This window comes from Nematostella vectensis, chromosome 10, assembly GCF_932526225.1.
Source record: "Nematostella vectensis chromosome 10, jaNemVect1.1, whole genome shotgun sequence".
Taxonomy (NCBI): Eukaryota; Metazoa; Cnidaria; class Anthozoa; order Actiniaria; family Edwardsiidae; genus Nematostella; species Nematostella vectensis.
In genome coordinates this window covers 9966073-9988419 of record NC_064043.1, presented here as the reverse complement: position 1 = coordinate 9988419, position 22347 = coordinate 9966073, and the positions used below count along the sequence as shown (strand labels likewise).

At 39.5% G+C, this 22347-nt stretch overlaps 3 protein-coding genes across 5 annotated transcripts; 2 read left to right on the top strand and 1 right to left on the bottom strand.

The window, feature by feature from the left end:
* Positions 1-278: 278 nt before the first annotated feature.
* LOC125573301 (uncharacterized protein K02A2.6-like) lies at positions 279-5089 on the top strand. Its single transcript, XM_048733837.1, has 2 exons — positions 279-4792; positions 4857-5089. The coding sequence occupies exon 1, from the start codon at positions 526-528 to the stop codon at positions 4567-4569; it is 4044 nt and encodes a 1347-aa protein (XP_048589794.1). The 5' UTR covers positions 279-525; the 3' UTR covers positions 4570-4792; positions 4857-5089.
* A 25-nt stretch (positions 5090-5114) lies between these two features.
* On the top strand, positions 5115-20997 carry LOC116605799 (radical S-adenosyl methionine domain-containing protein 2). Of its 2 annotated transcripts, XM_048733838.1 has the most exons (8): positions 5115-5243; positions 5465-5707; positions 5950-6085; positions 12838-12999; positions 16455-16684; positions 17110-17259; positions 18208-18240; positions 19213-20997. In XM_048733838.1, the coding sequence occupies exons 1-8, from the start codon at positions 5172-5174 to the stop codon at positions 19375-19377; spliced, it is 1191 nt and encodes a 396-aa protein (XP_048589795.1). In that variant the 5' UTR covers positions 5115-5171; the 3' UTR covers positions 19378-20997. The 2 variants fall into 2 exon arrangements, with proteins under 2 accessions (XP_048589795.1, XP_001639114.3); XM_001639064.3 differs by lacking the exons at positions 5115-5243; positions 5465-5707; positions 5950-6085 and adding an exon at positions 7568-7977.
* LOC5519281 lies at positions 6368-7401 on the bottom strand. Of its 2 annotated transcripts, none has more exons than XM_001639145.3 (3): positions 7246-7401; positions 7013-7098; positions 6368-6782 (listed from the first exon to the last, which is right to left on the bottom strand). In XM_001639145.3, the coding sequence occupies exons 1-3, from the start codon at positions 7399-7401 to the stop codon at positions 6512-6514; spliced, it is 513 nt and encodes a 170-aa protein (XP_001639195.1). In that variant the 3' UTR covers positions 6368-6511. The 2 variants fall into 2 exon arrangements, with proteins under 2 accessions (XP_001639195.1, XP_032219981.1); XM_032364090.2 differs by having other exon boundaries at positions 7013-7074.
* Positions 20998-22347: the final 1350 nt, after the last annotated feature.

The window sequence follows — 22347 nt, the reverse complement described above, 5'->3', positions numbered from 1 at the left end:
CGAAAGTTTGTGTACCTCATTTATATGCTATACCTCTGGCTATACATGGAACAAGGCTATACATTCCAATGTTTCTCATACCATCATACAATTACATTTTAGGTACGCACGCAGTGGCAGTTATCAATGGGCCAGAGAAGTATGAGACAATAGCAGAGAGCTTGAAAGATGTTCTTGATTGATGCAGTGCAAGATGATGGCTATGTAGAACTTGATGGCAAGAAGATAAATGTAGAGTTCTTTCTGGGCGGAGACTATAAGGTAACATTCGTCTACAGGTTTGTTATAATATTATTTGTTTTGGGCCCCCTGTGGCCCCTTATTTATCTTATGGGCCCCCCGAGGATAGGGCTCCTCGTTGTCTTATGTTGTAGTTTTTCACTCGGTAGATTTGATTTTGTAGAGCTTTATTGTACAAAAAACAACCGAATTTTGAAGTAAACACCATTTATTACATGGTGTCAGAAGTGGTTAACCACTGGAGAATATTAATTGTTAAAGAAAAGTCGACAAAACAAGGAAACGATGGCCGAAAGTGGGGAAATGTATCATCGAGCTCCGGGACCTTTGGTGTTGGATGCGAATGCATCAGAAAATTGGAGAAAGTTCCTAATGCAGTTCGAAATTTACTTGGTTGCAAAAGGAAAGGACGACAAGGGAGATAAGTTAAAAGTTAATTTGTTACTTAACTGTGCTGGACCGAGTGCAATTGAAGAGTATAGCCACTTTGTGTATACTGCAGGCGAGAGTAATGAATCTTATGGTGATGTGTGCCGAAAGTTCCATGAACTTTGTCGAGCAGCTAAGAATGTCATTTATGAGCGACTGCTCTTCAATCTTAGAAACCAAAAGGAGGGTGAACGAATTGACAACTTTGTTAGTGAGCTAAAACGGCTTTCATTAAACTGTGACTTTGGAGCACTTAGAGATTCATTGATACGAGACCGTATTGTGGAGGGAGTAACCAGCGATGAATTGCGAGGGGAGTTGTTGAAAAAGCCAGACCTTACCCTACAAACCGCGCATGATTACTGCAGAACTTATGAGGCGACTGAGCTGCAGAAGTATAAGTTTGTTCCACAGACAGTAGTCCCAAGTAAAACAGTGTCTGTGCAACCAGTCCAAGTTAAGAAAGAACAGCCGTCTTGTAAGTTCTGTGGATATCGCCATTCATTTGCACACCCAACACGATGCCCAGCCTTTAAAAGGAATTGCAAGATTTGTAGCAAAACAGGCCATTTTGCAAAGATGTGTAAAAACAAACAGAAAAAAGATCCAGAAGTGCATGTGGTGGAACAGGAGTATGACTCAAGTGACAGCAACGAAACCCACACATACTTTGGATCCATTGAAGTCGGAAGCGTGTTACAGAACCAGCAACCCAAAAAGAGCTTGATAAAAGTCATGATAGCAGGAAAAGAGGTCAAACTGAAAGCAGACACGGGTGCGGAGGCTACTGTCATCCCCTACAACTTGTACAAGAGCATCACCAACAAGCCGTTGAAACGTGTACACCAGCCTTTGAAGGGCTGGCTTGCGACTAAGCCCATCTACTCTAAAGGATGTGTCCGCCTTCCAACACAGTACAAAGATCGAAAGATAGATCTGTTATATCTTGTAGTTGATGGAGAGTTCACCCCACTACTAAGTTGTGAGGCTTGCCTTGATCTTGAAGTCCTACAGTTCATGGATCTCACATTGCTAGATTCACCATCAGCACAAACATCAAACATCGACTTGTCCAGAGAACAAAGCAAAAGTACCACAACCCTCACAAGTGACCCTGTTCTGAAAGATTACCTTGATTGCTTCAGTAACAAACCAGGAATGTTACCCAACAAAGTACACCTAGAGGTAGACTCTGCAGTAACTCCAGTTATACACGCACCCAGAAAGATCCCAGTATCCATGTTAGACCCAACTCAACAGAAGCTGAGAGAGATGGAAGAAGATGGGATCATTGTTAAAGAAGAAGAACATACCCCTTGGGTCTCTTCGATGTTAGTAATCGATAAACGAAAAGGCAAAGAAAAGAAAAGCCCACCAACCAAAGACAACATCAGAATATGTATAGACCCACGTGACCTCAATAGAGCCCTCAAGAGACCCCATTATCCGATGGCCACAGTGGAACAGGTTGCCAACAAACTCACCGGTGCTGAAATATTCTCAACGTTGGATGCATGCAGCGGTTTTTGGCAACTACCAGTAGACGAAGAAAGCTCGAAGCTCCTGACTTTCAATACCCCCTGGGGTCGATACAGATTCCTGCGGCTCCCATTCGGCATAAGTTCCGCGCCCGAGATTTACCAACGAGAGATGGACCGACTCTTCGCAGGAGTACCAGTAGAAATAATCGTTGACGACTTTTTGATACATGGTGGAAATCAATGTGAGCTAGATGACAAGATGATTGCAGTATTGAAGAGGAGCCGTGAGATAGGTCTAAAGTTAAATCCACGTAAAACCAAACTTCGAGTTCCTGAAGTCAGCTACGTTGGACACCTATTTACTGCAGACGGTTTAAAGCCTGATCCTGAAAAGGTAAGAGCTATCAACGAGATGCCTGCCCCGACCGATAAAGATGGCATACTACGTTTCCTAGGAACTGTAAACTATCTGGATAAATTTATTGAACATAAAGCTGATCTCCAGGGCCCTATCTCGCAGCTAACAAGGAATGATACCGCATTCGTATGGGAGACACCTCAACAGCATGCATTTGACAAGCTCAAAGCAGTCATTACCTCAGCGCCAGTTTTAGCCTATTTTGACAACACCAAAGAGACAGTGCTTAATGTTGATGCAAGTGGCACGGGATTAGGTGCTGTGATTCTGCAGGACGAAAGACCTGTAGCATTTGGCTCAAAAACACTATCACCTGCTGAGACAAGGTATGCCAACATCGAGCGAGAGCTTCTGGCAATTGTCTGGGGAACTGAAAAGTTCCATACTTATGTTTATGGACGTCGTGTTGTAGTTGAAACCGACCACAAACCACTAGAAGCCATCTTCAAAAAGCCCTTGAATGAAGCACCACCGAGATTGCAGAGGATGTTGTTAAAGCTGACAAAGTATGACCTTGATGTTCGTTATGTGCCAGGAAAGAAACAATTCATCTCAGATTGCTTAAGCAGAGCCCCAGTTAGTGACACTAAACCAGTTAGTGAACCAGAAGAGATGATTGGAATCAACTTAATTGACAGTCTTGGTGTAGATTCAAGCACTTTGCAAAAATTCAAGGAAGCATCAAACTGCGATGTTACCTCTCAAGTGGTCATGGAATATGTCGTTAAAGGTTGGCCAGCAGAAAAACATCAACTTGATGAGCTAGCGAGAGAATACTGGAGTTTTAGAGAGGAACTTAGCGTAGAAGATGGTTTGTTATTCAAAGCAGACAGAATCATTGTCCCGAGATCGTTGAGGGCAGAGGTGCTAGAAGAAATTCATGGCGCACACATGGGTGAGAACAAAAGTCTCAGTTTTGCAAGAGAATATGTTTTCTGGCCCTCAATGACTGCACAGATCAAAGACAAGATTAGTTCCTGCTCCATATGTAATGCCTTCCGAAACCAACAGCCAAGAGAGACCCTACTACCACGTGAGGTTCCTGGATTGCCTTGGCAAGTGATCAGTACTGACATCTTTGAATATGCCGGACATTCCTATTTGCTTGTTACCGATTTGTATTCAAAGTACTTTGAGATTGAGTTGTTACGCCAAACCACTGCTAATTGTGTTATCAATAACTTAAAGAAGATTTTTGCAAGGTTTGGGATCCCGGTGGAAGTTCTGAGCGACAATGGCTCCCAGTACAGTAACACTAGAAACCTTTTTAATAGTTCACATGAGTTCAAAAAGTTTGCAGATGAGTGGGGTTTCCGTCACACCACAAGCTCTCCAGAGTATCCACAATCAAATGGAGCTGCCGAGAAAGCAGTTCAGACCGCAAAACGGATTTTAAAGAAAGCGGCTGCTGACAACAAAGATCCTTTTGAAGGATTACTCAAATACAGGAATACACCCTTTGATGACTTAGGTGTGTCTCCAGCTCAGCTGCTAATGAGTAGGAGAACACGTACCCAACTACCGACTCATCGACGTTTGCTACTGCCTCAGCCTGTTGACCCAAATCAAGTTGTGAAGACATTGAAACATCGTCAGAGTGTTTCAAAAAAGTATTATGATAGTCATAGTCATGATCTCCCTCCTTTACAAGTTGGAGATAAGGTGCGTATCCGTCCAAACCGGGAGGCTGAGTGGAGGAAAGCAGAAGTATTGCCCCGATCGTACTTATTAGGAGATGAGCGTGGGCGTGTCTTCAGGAGAAATCGACGAAAAATCATTTCAACACCTAATGATCAATCGATGAGCACAAGTCCTTTTGTTATACCAGCCATTCCTCAACTACCACCAGAAAGTACCAACAACCCCACACAGTTAAGCAATAATGTGACAGCATCGCCTACACCACCAAAGTCTTCTGAGAGGCAACACGAGACGACACCGATGAGCACAGCATCTGGCAGGGTTATCAAAAAACCACAAAGACTTATTGAACATTGTTAAGAACATTTATTGAACACTTAACCTAACACTTTGTTGAGAAGGGAGATGTTATAATATTATTTGTTTTGGGCCCCCTGTGGCCCCTTATTTATCTTATGGGCCCCCCGAGGATAGGGCTCCTCGTTGTCTTATGTTGTAGTTTTTCACTCGGTAGATTTGATTTTGTAGAGCTTTATTGTACAAAAAACAACCGAATTTTGAAGTAAACACCATTTATTACAAGGTTCTTAGCAGAATGTGACATTTTAAAAAGAAAAACATCTAGTAATTTGCTTCTTTTTTTTCAGTTCCTCTTACAAACAATGGGTTTGAGTGCTGCAAACTCAGCATATGCTTGTCTTTGGTGCAAAGTTCACAAGAAAGACAGGTAAAAATTGTTAAGAATACTAGGTCTAAGTGACCTACAATACAAGGTAATTGTTTTGTAATTTCCCCAGAGGTGACATGAGCAAGGATGATGAGTATTATGAGAAGGACCCACTACGCAGGACCCTACAGGATATCATCGAGTGTGGAAAAAGAAAGGAGAGAATTACTGCTGTGTAAATAAACCCCTATTCAACATCGAACCTGACCACATACTAATAGATGAGCTCCACTTAATGCTGAGGGTGACAGATATCCTGATAGATAATGCAATAGAAGATGCAATGCAGTGGGATGAAAAGGAAAAGGTCAATACAATCTACCTGATTATAAACTTTTTATGACAAATAAAGCACTTATATAGGACACGAATCTGTCCATGTACAATTACTATAAGAAGTGGAAAAACTGTAAGCAATGGAATTGTAGTACGTTGTAGTAAAGTTTAAAAATGTAAAGCGCCATTGAGCTTTAGGAAATGGCACTACAAAAAGTTGACTCAAGGCAGAAAAAAATGTTTATATTTCAGATCAGTAAAAGATCAAACAAAGGAAGCACAAGCCATCTGAGTCAATTAGTACAAACTACACGGTCGTGTGGGTTATCGTTTCAAGTGTGGGAGAAGCTTAATGCAGATGGTAGGGGAAGTGGTACCTATGACTTCACAATTTTGATGGGTAGCGATAGAAAGAAACTTCTGAAAGAGCTCCCAGAGAAGCTCATTGGTGTCCTACAGCCATCTACAGCTGCTAGGGTAGCAGAAATCTGGAAGGTAAATTTAGCATTCTCACTGAAAATTAAAAAGTAAGCTATAGAGATATAAATAAATTGTATTTTCATGATTTCCACCATTTGTATTTTGATTGTGTTTCTAACTGGAAACCACCATCCATGAAAGTCTATCAAAAAGAGGTAAAGCTAGAAGTGTTTTAAATTTAAAAAAAAAAACCTGTATGATCTTGATAGAATCTGACAAAACTACTATACCTGTTTTTTGTATCAAAAATTCCACAGGCTAAAGAATGGATAACCAAATTTGGTAGCCTTGGTGATGTGAGGCTTGGCTACAAAAAAGAGCGAATGACACGCTACATGCATGTTGCAGCCTTGATAAGGCGCTATCAAAACCTGAAGCAGTTTAGTGGTCAAGGTGGGTAAATAATATTATTTTTAGTAAAAATCAAAAAGTGAAAAGTTTTGAAATGTTCGTATATTATAAATACTTTTATAGGTCTGGAGAAAAATAATGATGATGCAAGAAAAGTGGTTTTGAGGAAATCTAACCACCTTGATGACCCCTGTGAGGTTCTGCGAGCAGAGTTTAGGTTGGGCAAGCTAATCACAGGGAGAAACTCCCTCATCCCTATGTCAAATGGAATGCCCAATATTGGGAAGAGGAAATTAAGATGAAGCGAAGATGAGGGAACACAAATTAAGGCTCTACTAACTTTATTTGTCACCAAGTGCAACTTTAACGAAAGAAATTGTTACTTTCTCTTGAAAAGCCCTAGGTAATGAAAAGGCAGGGGTTGTCTGGAGTATTTCTTTTTTGTAAAGCTAACAAAGCTTCTAACCTTCATGGGATAAAATACTTTGATCCCCTGTCCATGCATGTCAGCCAGCTGATCCCAGCCCTTTGGAAAATATGTGGCAGGGAACTGATCTCTTTCGAATAATTCTGATTGGAGTCATTAAAATTAAATAAATATCTAAAAACATCTCCCCTGAAATAATAGGTTACTGGTAACCTTGACCTAGATTTCAAAAGCACTTCAACCTCAGCTCGAAAGACTGCGACATTGGAATGAAGGACACTTCCATCAGGCATAGGTGGGGAGTAGAACAAGCTGAAAGACAAATACATAGGAGGATTTAAGTAAAGCATCTGAAAATAATTCTGAGCTAGATTTTGTGAAACTTTCTATTGTGGATCTGTTACATATGCAACTTGCCTATTATTTATTATTCTGTAGCCTCATTTTTTTTTAATTTGGAAACTAATAGGTGAAAAAAGCCCTAGTGGTAAATAGTAGGTTCGCATCCCAGTAAAGTTGAGCTTCTGAAGCTTCTGACGTACCGGACACACTCGGACGTCATGTTTTCGACAGGTTCCCATGTTGCATCGTAGGGAGAGAAGCCCTTCCATAAAACGAGGTATTCATGCTGATTATCAGAATGCAGAGTAGTATATTTTCATCTACAATATCGTAAATAGCAAGAAGCCATCGGGGGCAATGGACCCAAACAAAAATACGATGACACGAGGCCGGTAGCGATATGACCTGTAAGTTAAAACTTTGTCAAACTCACCTTGCCTTCTGTTGTCTTGCGCTCTAAGACAAGCCGAACAACTTCCCAAAGCCGACCTTTACCTTGAATTCGTTTCAAAGGCCGATCGCAAAAAAGATCAACGGAAGAGATCGAATAAAGCGTACGATAAAAACCCTTCTCTCTTCTAGCCGCCATTTTTCCCCGGGTCTTCGAGATGTGGATTTTGGGAACCAATCAAATGCGCGCAAACACAATAGATATGCAAAATTGGAAAAGCTCGGCCCAACTCCTGTTTTGGTTCAATATTTCTGCCCATGACGAAATCTATAAATAGAAACGCGTCACCTCACAAACAAGGGAAAGACCCTAGTTCTTGGAACTACGGAAAATAACATATATAGATGCCAAGGAAACTGAGTTGAAAACTAAGCACAAAAACGATGGCATGGTATTTCGCGCTTGTGGGCTTTTTGTGTGTTTGCATAGTAGTTTATTTTCTCGACAACTGGCGAAGAAGCAAATCGACCATAGATCCTAAAAAGATCCGTGGCAAAACAGACTCGCGGACCAAAAACGAAAGATACCTAAAATCTGACAACAACCTGACAATTGCAAAGATACGGCAAGGCAGAACTGTACCTGTGAGTGTAAACTATCACTTCACCAGGCAATGCAACTACCAGTGCGGATTCTGCTTCCACACAGCGAAAACATCGTTCGTGCTTCCCATAGAAGAAGCAAAGAAAGGGCTCTTGATGTTGAAGAAGGCCGGTGAGTGTTTGCAAGAAAAGGATTGATACTGCGAGAATTTTAGCTGCAGATTTTTTTTCTGGCGTTCTTTCTGCATTTTGTGTATGTGGGAAGTCGTGTGTAAGAGGACAGCCGGGCCGCCGGAAGCTGGTCAACGCATGTTTTTTGGTTTTGGTTTATGTTTTATATGCGAGAACTCGCGAGTATTTTATTAATTTTACGGCTTTTATCTGTTTATAATGGCGAGAATACTCATAGGGGTCTTTTTAGATAGAATTTTAGATATTACAACAACATGACTCTACCTAATATTGAATACATTTTAACTTACAAATGTTAAAAATAAATAAATAAATTTGTTATGAACCAAATCTGGTAATGTTCCGCACTGTTTATAATGGCGAGAATACTCATAGGGGTCTTTTTAGATAGAATTTTAGATATTACAACAACATAACTACCTAATATTGAATACATTTTAACTTACAAATGTTAAAAATAAATAAATAAATTTGTTATGTTTAAGTCGAATTGTTTTTTAATACATTGCATGCAGTCAGCGATCCAAAAAATGCATTTAGTCTTTCATTACTATAACGTCCTGAGACGCCCGTAAAATATAGGCCCAACTTCAACACGTCAGAAATGCAAACTTTGCATTTCTGACGCGTTGAAGTTGGGCCGTGCGAGATGGATTCCTAGGTTTTTAGTAATTCCTAGGTATTCCTAGGAATTTCCTAAGATTTCCTAAGTTTGATCTAAAGGTGTTAACAAAATATGATTAAACTTCCTAAAATTCCTAGGATTTCCTAGTATAAGCAGTAGACCAGAAAATCAGAATAATTGGGATTAGGAAATCTTAGGAATTCTTAAGAAGAAGATTTGAAGCATTCTAAAATATTTAGGAACTCGTAGGAAATTCTTAGGAAATCCTAAACGAACATTTTTATCACAAGAACAGACCTCAGCACACTTTTGTAAGCTATACTACAACAATAAGAAACGTAATCAAAGACAGGCATTGGACTCGAACACGAGTTTTATGAGGCGTACTTTTTTTCAGAATTAGTACTACATTGAAAAGAAAGATACGAAGGGTGATAATTGTTTTAAAATCTTAGATCTGATTTAGACATAATATATATTGTTTCTAATTGAAATGCTTCTTGAGATTATAAGAAAAGAAGTCCCGCTTTGCAGATAGAAATGTACCGGGCGTCCTTTGCTTTAGTGGCCGAGAGGGGCTTGGGCCCAAGGCGCAAAACCGTAACGGTCGAACGAACGCCATTATCATAACCTCCAAACGGATAGCCGTTTACTCCCGTCTTTTCTACGCGAAATTCACCTATTTTAAGGACTTGATTGCAGTGAAAGGTTAGTGTGCAATGGGCTTTATAATGTAATAGGATCAATAATAAATTTTACTTTAGCATAGAATCATCGTATGTGAGCGGACTTTTCGAACTAGATGTGTTTTGTGATTCTTTTCTTCTTAACACTACTACCTTCTTATGTGTTTCTCTTAATATCTTTGCAGGACATTATGATAGATAGCAAAATTTGCCCGAGCTGCAAAGCCAGAAAAGAAAGAAATTTGAGGTACAAGGAACGTATCAATGCGTGAATAGCAAGAATCGAATGAAAAATTTTCAAACTGATACACAAATTCACTGCTTGCATATAAAGTTTCTATGCTTTATAAACTGTTGCTTGAAGCACAAAATTGGCTAACTTAGCCTAGTGAAAACCTAGTAATCAGTCTTGCACCTAAAATTTGTCCAGGTATTTGTTTTGAATATCTAATGTTACTGTAGTTGGTTTTTGTCCGTATATTCTGATCACAGTAAACCCTGCATATGAAGAACCTAGTTATCTTTTCATGCTAACCTACTAGGCTTTAGGCTTCTAGCTTCTTATCTGAATATACAAAGTTATAAACTATGACTATACAAAGATGCCTATTATAATGTAGCTAGTATCCTTTTTTCCTATACCATTTGGCTTCCATTTTGTTTTATACTGAGGCACTAGGGTTGCTTGAATGAGGTTAGATTATTTTAAACATGAAACTCATCCAAACGGGACCCACATATATTAGTTGTGCTGGAATACATGGGACTGGTTTTCTAAGTCCAAGATTTTGCACAAATAGACAATAGTCTTGTTTATGTGAGTTCTAATGTATGTTTGTATTTACAATTAACCTGCAAGAAAATGTGATGCACCTAAACTTTGAATAAAAAAAATTTTGAATGTTTTCATTGTATGTGGTTTAGTGTTTATCATTTCCTCTGAAATTCTATATTGCAATCCTAGGAATTCTTAGGCTTTACATGCAATTTTCTTCCTAGGAATTCCTAAGAAAATCTTAAGAATTTCCTAGGAAAATCTCAGGAAACTCTTGTTTGTTTTGTCCCAATTTACCGTGGAATTTCACACCTCATTCCTTAGGATTTCCTAGGAATTCCTAGGAATAAAATCCTAGGATATTCCTAGGTTATCCTAGGATTTTCCTAGTCCACCTCGCACGGAGACCCGGATACTCATGGATTCATCCAAGGCATAGACGACCTTCAAAAACGCATCCAAGCAATGTTATAGAATTGGCTAAATTTCAAAATATTAGCCTTGATGTCTGACCAATTTGAAACAAGTGCTTAAACTCAGAAACGTTTCATACCAAAAAAGACACTACAAATAAAGACAAGCAAAAACAGATCAAGTCACAAATAGATACCTTTATTGCATTCCATCAGGCCCCAATACAGCAATCAGTCACAATAATCAATGCTAAAACCTCCATTAGAAGCGAGTCTCCATGTGAGTCTTGGAAACCCCTTCACAGAGAGGCGGGCAAAAGTCTTTTTGCCCCAAAGCCAAACAAAACATTTCCAGGTCCAAGGAACCCAGAATAAGCCTGAAAACAATTTTTGAATAAGGTTGAATAGCTGGGTAGATGTACCACAAAGGAGAGTATGAGGCCATTCACTAGAAAATTCCTTTCTCCCTCTGTGAAGAAAACGACGAATAATGTTATAAGAATAGTTTGGTTGTTTCGATGGGACCTCTGACAACACCTATGGGTGGGACCTCTGACAATCGCTAAATACCAGTGCGTAATATATGCGATTTAAGATGCACAAATGTTTCACAGTTCGATTAGTTCTGTTCGTTAATGATGCGTATTACGCGTAATGCGAATTCATTTGCTTTTCGAAAAGACTGCTAAGGGTATGTTTGTGTGCTTGTTTTCCAATACTTTTGAGAACGACGAACAATGTAATAGGCTCGCGTATTATGCGTCATAATTCGCTTTTCAAAAAGACTGCTAAGGATATGTTTGTGTGCTTGTTTTACATTACTTTTGAGAACGACGAACAATGTTATAAGGGTAGTTAAGTCATTTTGATCGGTCCTCAATCGCTAGTTGGCATACAAAACACCACTTGTACGAGTGGTGACCCATTGTCCCACCACTCATACCACTGGTACCAATGGTGCCCCTAATCATATGCAAAACACGTACCACTGGTATTTTATCACATGATACCCAAACACCACTAAATAACTTTTACAACACAGTATACCCAGATACCCAAAACACTACTTGTACGACTGGAGATTTCCGCTTCACGACTTGTGCCACTGGTATTTTGTTTGTGTATCGGACATGTATGTGTCCTAAGGCACTCTCCAGATGTGAAAAAAGCTGTAATTTTTAAGCAAATTACAAGCAAAACTGTTGTAAGCAACAGGCTGTAGCAATGCGGTCGCTAGATTGAAAAGACACTGCAGTGCATTGTTTGAAACATTCAAGGCATACTGTCTTGGGTCAGCGGTAATAGGGGGGAGGTTTCTGTTTTCAGTCTGTTTTTCTTACAATTTTGCTCAAAAGTACCCAGCAGTGAAAGGGTTAATCTGAATAATAAGTCCTGATGTAACTAATTGATAAAATTATTAAATTGGCATCATTTGATAATAATTGATATCGATTTACTAAATTGATAACAACTAATAATCAAAATATGGTTGAGAAAAATAAGTATGCATAATATATTTTTTTTCTACAGGCAGCCAAAAAGTGGGTTATATTTCTTTTTAAGGAATCCTTAAATACTTAGCTTTTTCCATATGATTCCTATGACTGCATATCCCCAACTATCCTGATCCTAGGTACGCGCCTGGCTTTATTTCCCAAATTATCGTTAATATATTATGGTAACTTCTTTTATATCAGGTGCGTACACAGGGGGGTTCGCAGGGTGTGCAAAACATGGGTCATTCTTTATGGAGAAATCTCCAAATACTATGCTTTTTCCATATGATACCTATGACTGCGCATCCCCCCCCCCCCCCCCATCCTCTGCCACTGGTAATGCACCTGCATATACGTTACCCAAGGGGGCTGTTTGGTATGCAAAACCTATGACATACCACAATGATGATAAAATGCTCTAAAGTCCACTTCCGTTTGGCATTAGACGTGCTATTTGTAGACAATAAGCGTCCCATGGAGATACTACAATGGCATAAAGACCCTTTTTTGTTTTTTCGGGTGGTAAAATTCTTATTAGAACCCCCTCACCCCGGAAAAATTAGATCAAATTTCTCCGGATTTCTCTCCTTCCCAAGAAAAATCCTGGGTACGGGCCTGTGGTAATGCATACATCATCGAAAGTGATCTCGTCACACAATACTTCACCATTACACAGATCACCATTACACAGATATGGTCACTGTACTGTGTCAGTGCATGTGCCCACATACTATTGAGCTTGTGCTTCATGGATAACACATAAATTACTCTTATTTAAAAAAGGTGTGTACATATTAGTTCTAATATTTTAATTTTTCAATACAATCAAATGTTTTCAACCACAGGTATGGAAAAAGTAAATTTTTCCGGTGGTGAACCGTTCCTACATGATAGAGGGAAGTTTGTTGGAGAACTCGTACGTTACTGCAAACAAGAGCTTGAACTGCCCAGCGTGTCAATCGTCAGCAATGGCAGCCTGATACGGGACAATTGGTTCAATAAATACGGTAAGGCTGGATCCCCCTCCCACCCTCACCCCCAGAAATGGCATCCTCATAAGGGACTATTGTATGGTGGCCCATCGTTATCATAGCATTTCTCAAACATGAAAAAAAAAAAAAAATCGGAGAAAAAAGTTAAGAAATTAAAAAAAAAATGGAGAAAAAATATTCAAGAAGTAAAAATCTAAGAAAAAAAATAAAGCTTAAATGAAAATGCTAAAAAAATTCGACAAATTAGAAAAAACTTACTTGAAAATTCTAGTAAGAAAAAAATTATGGGAAAAAATCTAGTAAGAAAAAATGTATAAATAAAACTAGTATGAAATAATATAAACATCTAGTAAGAAAAAAAGTCAAAGAAATCTATAAGAAAAAATAAAGTTGAAAAAAAAACGAATAGGAAAATATGTTTAAAAAATATTTGAGAAAAAAAAGTTAAAACAAATTCTTTAAGAAGATAAAAAAAAATGTTGAAAAAAAAACTTTAAAAAAAATCTGTAAGTTGGCCCATGGTTATCATAGCCTGCAATAGATGTTCAGCGGAGGTTCTTCGGTAAGTACTTCATGTAACCATACTTTGTCGGAAACTGGGTCGAACAAAATGGCAGAATGACTAAGATCGTTTTTATACAATAGTCATTTAAAACCCCCACCCCTATGGTCCAGGGGAAGTGGGGGTTAAAGTGGGGGTTTAGAGCACTTTTGAACAAGAATCTGTCCCAAAGAGTGTGGGGACAAATGAATAGCCTCACAAATGTACTTGCAAAAAGTCATGTCAGTTTTCTGGCTTGAGACTCTTTCTCTTCTGTAGCAAGCAATTTCATGTATGAGTGTGTGTCAAGCTGCATGGCGCAAAATGTGCAAAACGAATGTGAATGATAACTAACGCCAGATGAAGATAAATTATATTTGAAGATAAAATATTTATTTTTTCCTTTTTTTGGTTACTGTTATCTTCATAATATAGTTATTAGTACAAATTTGCTAAAGTGTATAGGCTTTGAAAGATAAAGGATTATTTCAGATGACTTGTTTGTGGGTAGTTGCCTAAAGTTTGCATCCTGAGGGGTAGGAGCATTTGACTGCAGAAATTTGTCCCGAGGGGGTGGGGTCTTTTCTCTGTTTTGTACAGTGTCAAAGTCTAATCCCCCACCCTTCCCCGGGACCATGGGGGAAATGTTTCAATTGACTAGTGCATTACCTGCAAGCAAAAAAAAATTAACTTGAAAACATAGCTGAAATTAAAGTTTGATAACACAAATGATGTTAAAGATCTTAGACTGAGAAGGAGAGGGGATGGCATGTTTCCCAGAAGGGGGGAGGGGGTAGTGGTTAGTCAAGTCTGTGCTAGGGTGCTGGGGTTAGGGATGTGAAACCCCTAACTGCTTATCTGATGCATTGCTTCCACTAATTTCACAGGGACTTGAGGTTAAGCTCAAAAACCCTATACCCAAACATAGTTTGAATATATCTCCCCTGGCTTGGGAGAGTAAAAACGACTGAGAGGAGCATCATCGAGCCATAGCGAGTGTTTAGCCCCTAGGACCCTATTGTTTATCCCAGAGTTATCATTGTTATCACTGTTTTACTCACAATTTTTGGCCCACAATCTTGGCTTCGAGTGGTGCATATCAAATTAAGTAGACGTATAAGTTAAATATATTTCTTGCTTGGTTTTGCTGGCAAAAAGCGATTGATAAATTCGACGATGTTTAAATCTGTTTGTAACTTCCGGACATTTTTATCCATACTTTTGGCCGTAAACTCCCAAACAAACTTCAGAGCACCGAATAAGTTAAAGTATACTTAAAGTTAAGGTGGCGCGCCCGGAGGTTGTTTTGGCTAAACATCTTTTACTAAGTTCCCTATAGAAGACTCATTTTCGGCTCGATTTTCGTTAATTTTTCAGATTTTATTAATACATCTATGCTTTGTCAGATCCCGCAAGATTCACTCATGTTTAAAATCAAGTTATTTTTTTAAATGCAAGGTAAATGGAAGCGATTTTTTTATATTAAAATAAAAATATCGAATCTGCGCGATGAATTTTTTTCTAAATTCACAGTAACACCTAACAGTACTCCAGCTTGAAGCAGACGAATTTTTGGCTTAAAACTGACCTGTCAAACTTCGCGATTGATGAATCTTTCTTTTACTTCAAAATTGTCCTCGCAATCTTTGAAAAAATTAATGCACTCTTGCCTACAAAGATCCATTCCCGAATTTACGCCCCCTGCTAAGTCCACACCCTAAGGCAACTTGTGTGAGAGGGGCAAGAGGACCAGTGTTGCACAAGAATAAATTCCAGATGGTCAATTCGAGAGTAATTTTATTAAGATAATTTGAAAACTAACGAATTTATTCCTTTTCAACATTTGAGCCCAAGCCGCGCCTCTTCTAAACTATTACCCGACTCTATTGGTGAAATAGGCCTTACCGAAAGTACTTGCTTGATGTAGTTGTATGTCGAACCTGCGTTTATGAGAAATTAGAATCAAAAGTTGAGTATCTGAACGCGCTTCAAACGAAGCCCACGCTAGTGTCACACATATGGTAATCGACGATAGCTGTCTTGTTTGTTTCACATGTGACAAAGTTGCACAAGCGGAACTGAGATCCCGAGTTGTGCATTTCGTACAGATATCTCTATTCTATGAGAACGCTTACTGTGAAGATGTGAACGCTGAAAGAAACACTCTATGCAGTCTAAAGTACGGAAGAATATAAAAAAACTTCTACGGATATATATTTTGAAGAGGAAATTTGTCAATCTATGAAAAACTATAGATAAGAATCATATAAAACACACATAACCCCCTCTTACTGAAAAAAAACATTGTTATTAAAAAATGCAATTTCGCAGTTTTTGACAGTTCGCACGGTGTTTTTTTGTCTACGTTTTTTAAATTTTTCACTGGACTTGAAAACCCCCACACCCACCCCCGCTATCCAGCATCTCTCTCTCTCACTATGAGTAAAATGCGGCTTAGAACATGACGGGTTTTTGTTTTGTACTTTATGTATTTTTTATTTGAAAGAATCGAAACGGTTAAACGGGTAGAGTCTAGTAAAAGAGTTCAAAGGCGGTAGCATAACCAAATGGAATAGAATAGGAGATATCTGTATGAAATGTACAAACCGGGATGCATGGGATCTCAGTTTCGCTCGTGCAAATTTGTCACATGTGAAACAAACAAGGCAGCTCGTCGATTACCATGTGTGACGCTGGCGTGGGCTTCGTTCGAAGCGCGTTCATATCCTCAACTAGTTGTCTGTATCTGTAACCTTTAACTACTGCTCCTTTTGTCGTAACGACTAAAAGAGACAATATTCCCAGAGTGCACCGCTTGCTTAGCTCAGCAAAAACAGCAGGATGTGATTAAAGGAATGACATGTGCGATGGGGGGCTATTTTGTCATTTTTGTAGCTTTTATAAACTTCATATGCATTTTATATTGTAGGGGAGTGCCTTGATATTCTCGCCATTTCCTGCGACAGCTTTGATGAAGAAACAAATGTTTTGATTGGACGTCGCCAAAAGGGCAAGAATCACGTGGAAGCTCTACGACGCGTGCGTGACATGTGTCAGCAGTACAAAGTTGCATTCAAATTGAACACAGTGGTCAACACATACAACAAGCAGGAGGATATGACATCACATATACAGGAACTTTGTCCTGTCAGATGGAAGGTAAAAATCCTTTCAAAACCAAATCATAGGAAAATAGGAATAGTATAGGTCCACCATCCTCCCTCCCTCTAGGGTCAATTATACGAGTTATACCGCTTCTTTCCCTAATGGTACAATCATACGCTTGCTGGAACCTCCCCTTCGGAACCACCCTCTAAAAGGATCAATGATGCTGAGTTATACCGACCCCTCCCTATTCTAGGAGAATATCGATGATATGCTTGCTGTCCTTTTCCCCTAGGATTCCCCCAACCACCCCCCATTCCCTAGAAGGACCAATGATACAGCTGAGTTATACCGACCCTCCTATCCTAGGAGGATGTCAACGATACGTTTGCTAACCTCTAACCTGATGACCCCCTGCCTCCCCCTCTAGAGTAAGAACGACCTATTTCTGACCTATTCCTGTTTTTTTGTGTGTTCAGGTCTTCCAGTGCCTTCTGATTGCTGGTGAAAACAGCGGTGACGATGCATTGCGTGATGCCGAGCGATTTCTTGTCTCTAATCATGAGTTTGATCAGTTTATCTCCCGACATGCATCACTGGAGTGTCTTGTCCCCGAATCAAACGAGAAGGTCTGTGAATCCCTGTTACGTGGCTAATTCATACAAGACGATTTTGATATATGCAACTTGCCCGCGACACCTCTATAACTCGAGTCCTAGAGTGCAAATCAGCCTACCACTCCGCTACGATGCTCGACTACGAAAGTCGTAGTGTGTAATGCAGGGCTAAGATATGTCGTAGGCAGGTCGCATACAACTCAATCGTACTGTCTAAAAGAGCCTTAAAACCTCTATAAATACGTTCTTGAGCGCCCTTTCCAGGAATACTAGTCACACAATATGTTCATCTTTATTTACAGGCCACGTCATCTTTAGATATTTACTGTCGAATCCGTATATCGCGACGCCGCATTTTCAAAACATCGATTTGTTTTTTTGTCTTTTGGGGTTTTCTGTTCCGCCAGTCAAATTATTCTTAGCCAATCAGATTCTTTCCATCTTTTGCCTAGTGCAGTTATTGCCTGGCTTTCTGTCGCGACACTGTCTGGTTTTCGTCCAGAGGAAAGCCGGGGAAGTGCACAAAGCGAGACTCTGATTGGCTCAGAGTGGTTTTACTGACGGAACAGAAAACTTAAACAAATCGCGTTGAAAACGCGGGTCGCGATACAACGGATTCGACAGTAAGATACGAATGTTTTCCATCTTTTGCCTAGTGCAATTGCCTGGCTTTGTGTGTAGCGAAACTGTCTGGTTCTCGTCCAGGAGGATAGCCAGGGAAGTGTACAAAGCGAGACTCTGATTGGCTCTGAATGGTTTTACTGACGAAACAGAAAACCAAAACAAATCGTGTTTTTAAAACGCGGGTCGCGATACAACGGATTCGACAGTAAGATACGAATATTTTCAATTTAACTTTTTTGTGAACCTCTGTTGCAAACCTAGCGGTCTATTGTCTTGGACCCGAGAGTGGTCGCTTATATTGAATAATCTAATTGGTAATATTTTCTCTGTTTTCAGATGCAAAACTCGTACCTGATTCTGGACGAATATGTGAGTACCCCATTTTTTTTATAAGAACCGTTTTTTAAGAACGTCCAGCCTGAGATTTCACCAAATTTTAAGAACATGCAGAGGCTCAGATAGCAAAAAAAATTCCTTGGTTAGTCCAGATGCGTTCTAAAATGCAGAATAAAATTGTGCTCATAGTAACGACCTTATTATTACTATTGTTCATTAGTATTAATTATTATATTTTTATATACACTGAAATTAAGAACATCGTTAAGAACATATTCAGTCTTAAAATGCTCCTGAAATAAGAACGGCTAAGCCTCAACTGAAAACTAGACGCTTTCTTATATAAAAAAATGTATATACTCTAATTCAAAATGACAAAGTTAGTTGAGTGCCTCATTTCGTCCCATACTGGATACCTCTCTGAAACGAATAAAATACACAATTTTAATGAACTAGTCAATTGAAACCCCACCCCCATGGTCCCGGGAAAGTATGGGGTTAACGTGGTGGTTTAGAACATATTTGAACAAGAGTCTGTCCCGAGGGGGTGGGGGAATTGACAGTTTTTGACTCGGAGACTTGTCCCCACCATGGGGACAAATCAATAACATCACAAATGTACTTTGCAAAATTCGAGTCAGTTTCTGGTTTGAGACTTTTTCTTCTGTAGCAAGCAATTCCATGTATCAGCGTGTGGCAAGCTGCATGGCGAAATGTGCAACAAAGAATATGAATTCTAACTAACGCCAGATGAAAATATTTATTTTTTCCATTTTTTGGGAAACGGTCATCTTCATAGTTATTAATTATTAAGTGCACTTGCTTTGAAAGATGGCTTTTTTTTCAGATGACTTGTTGTCGGGTAGTTGCCTATAGTTTGCATCCCAAGGAGAGGCATTTGACTGCAGTTTTGTCCCGGGTGGGTGAGGGCTTTTCCCTTCCCAGGGACCAGTGGGTTGGGCGTTTCAATTGACTAGTGCTTAACAAACATATTAACCGTTTCAGATGCGTTTTTTGGACTGCACTGGTGGCTCTAAGTCACCATCCAAGTCAATCCTCGATGTCGGCGTCGATGAAGCCATGAAATTCAGTGGATTCGACGAGAAAATGTTTCTGAAAAGAGGCGGCAAATATATGTGGAGCAAGGCGGATATGAAGTTTGACTGGTAGCCAATCTGAAAGGCCAAACAAATTCGCCATAACTCGGAAAATATAGTCAACAGGGGCGTATCTGCCTTTAAGCCCGGGCTTAACTAATTTACAGGCCCGTACCCAGGATTTTCCCTGACCACCCCTGAAAGAAAAAAGGGATGTTTTATGCCTTTGGGGTATCTCCACGGAACGTTCATTGTCGGATTTGGCTACATACCAGAGTGATCTAGCTTATGCTTTATAGTTTAATCTACAAAAGAGCACTCCTTTTGAAAACCGGAAGTGGACCTTCGGCCGTTGTGGGGGGTATGTACCCCCTTCCCCCCCTGGTTACGGGCCTGTTAAATCATAAAGAATTTTTAAATCCCGTAACAAGAAAAAAAATACTTTAAATTCGTTCGTTTTCAAGATTATAAGCCGATTTCAGTGTATCGCGATGCCGCGTTATCAAAACACAATGTGTTCTGGGCTTTTCTGTTTCGCCCAGTATACTAGGCCGAGCTCGCTGGGCCTAGGGAAGGGTCAGTACGCAGCTCTTACAAGCTGCAATTTGATTGGGCAAATGAACAATATCCGCACCTCGACATAAAGAACGAGAAGAATAGAGACAAAAGAACTCCTTTTGGAACAAAGATAATAGGAGACAAAGCAGCTGCGTACTTACTCCTAGGGAAGCGGGGTCCCTAAGAGCGGCGCGTAGGAGGCTATGTGTAACCATAGCCTCTAGTGTTCCTTCGTATTTAGGTTCTATATAAAATAAGAAGGGAGTGAAACAACGCTCGATTCCATTGTTCAAAAACCTGCCTAGTTACGGCCAATGTTGTGATGTTGGTATGAGACATGATTGATTGAAAGCTCACCTCTGAACTTATCTCGCCGCCGACACACGCCCGGGCATGCGACAAGTGCAGGGATAGGGACTTATTTTTTAAATGTTTCTACGGACCGTTGCGTTTCTTCATCCAAAAAGTTTAATGGCAGCCGATGATCAGCTAATAATTAGATTTGCTCTATTCCCCCTTTTCCACTTCCCCATTAAAAAACTTAAAAAATTTTCTGTTGTTCCGGGTAAAAATTCAAATTCATGTGGCAGTTAAATAACATCTTTCGATATTTGAGCGGGAAAACATTGCTTTTTCCGGGCCCGGGCGTGTGTCGTTTGCTTAAAATGACATACGCAAGTTAAAAGCTGTATACTGAGATTGGTCCAAAGGGTGTGGTTGCCTTGTTAGCTAACGGTACGCCTAGAATAACAATGATGATATAAGGGACATCATAGCTGAGATAATACATGCTCTGTCAAAAATCTAAAGGGCTTCAGAATCTCAGTGTTTTGTAGATTTTTTCTAGCTTTCGTTATGCTTTAGTTAATGTGGCTAGTATAAATTATCTACTTCTATCTAGTTCTTTTTAATATTTCAAAGCAAGCAATACATTAAGTATTAAAGCAAATATTAATTACACGTAAAAAGGTTTCCCTATAAAACTTTATTGCTCTTAAAATTCCGTTGCTACCGATGGTATTTTGAGTCTCCAGTCAATCCCAGTACTAGCTCGAATATTTTCACGATTGATCACCTTCTGTAATTGTCCTATAATTGTCTTATATCCTAGAATAAAGGTCACAGTAAACTCTCATTGTTTTGTGGTGTGTATTTATTCAGAATAAGCGCTATTGTTAGAAATATTCGAGATAGTTATTGGAGACTGAGGGGTGACTGATTGAGGGGTGTCTACAAAACGAAGACCTAAAACCTAAAACCTGTGACCCCAAAAGCTACGACCCTTAAAGCTACGACCCCCAAAAAATTTCAGTTATTATTTAGTCTACCTTGTTTCTTAAATGACTACACAGCGCGAAAGTTTCATATGGAATCAGTGATCCTAATGAGGTAATTCAGCGAATTTTGTTGTGCTTTTCATGGACGAAATATTCTCATGTGCACGCCAATAAACTATTTTTAATCGTCGTTTATTTGTCCCATTAAAAATTGTAGTTGCACACATTTTTCAGACACGCTCCTTTGCCCGAAAAATTATCCCAAAAACTCTCCCGGTAACCTAACAGACCCGGCAATTACCGGTTATTTAGAAAAATGCCCCCAGAAAAGTTTTCGAACTTCCTGGCGAGGAAAAGTGTTTATCAAAACAAAGCTTTTGCGTAGCGTGCCAATGTGGGTTCCAGACAAGTAAATCATAATCTTTAAAGTTTATGAATAGATTGGCTAAATAGTTATTGAAATCCTGGTTTTGTCGATATCTGCAGACAACGTGCACCCAAAAATTGCTGTGGCATCGACATTTTTCGAAAGAAAGACAAAGAACAAGTACATATAGTCTCATTTTGTAGAAAAACTAATGATTTCGCAAAGCTGTTTATATTTTTATGCGCACTGTGACAGCTAAATGTCAAATCATTTGACAGAGATGAAACCTGATTGGTTGGGAGGAAATCTGATGGAATGATGTAAGCCTTGTTTGGCCCACTTTTTACCGGGCAGTGGAATGGTTTTCTCTGCATGAAAACTTTCTACAACTCGACACAACTAGAACATGAAGCGATTTCCCGAAAGTTAGCGGGCAATTAAGATTTTAGAAGAAACACCCGAAAATGTTTACCGGGTGACATTCCGGTTTCTGAGTTTATCGGCGTTTTAAGAAACGACCAAACGATGGCTTCGAGCTTGAAAAAATTCGCAAAAGGCGACATGTGAGTGCTCGGCACATAATGAACGATGCATGAAATGTCGAACTCCACGCTTCGTTCATACTTTGCCGAGCATTTTGGGGCCGCTTGTTGCATAGCTTTTCAGGCTAAAAATGGTCGCTTGGCTGTTCTAAATAATCGTGGAAGTGTTTTAAAGCCAGAAACTTGTTATTTAGGCTAAAAATCGAGAAAACTTCTTCATTGACATTGGCGCGCACATGAGAAATTTTCCTCCATGAAAAGCACAACAAAATTTGCTGAATTACCTCATTAGGATCACT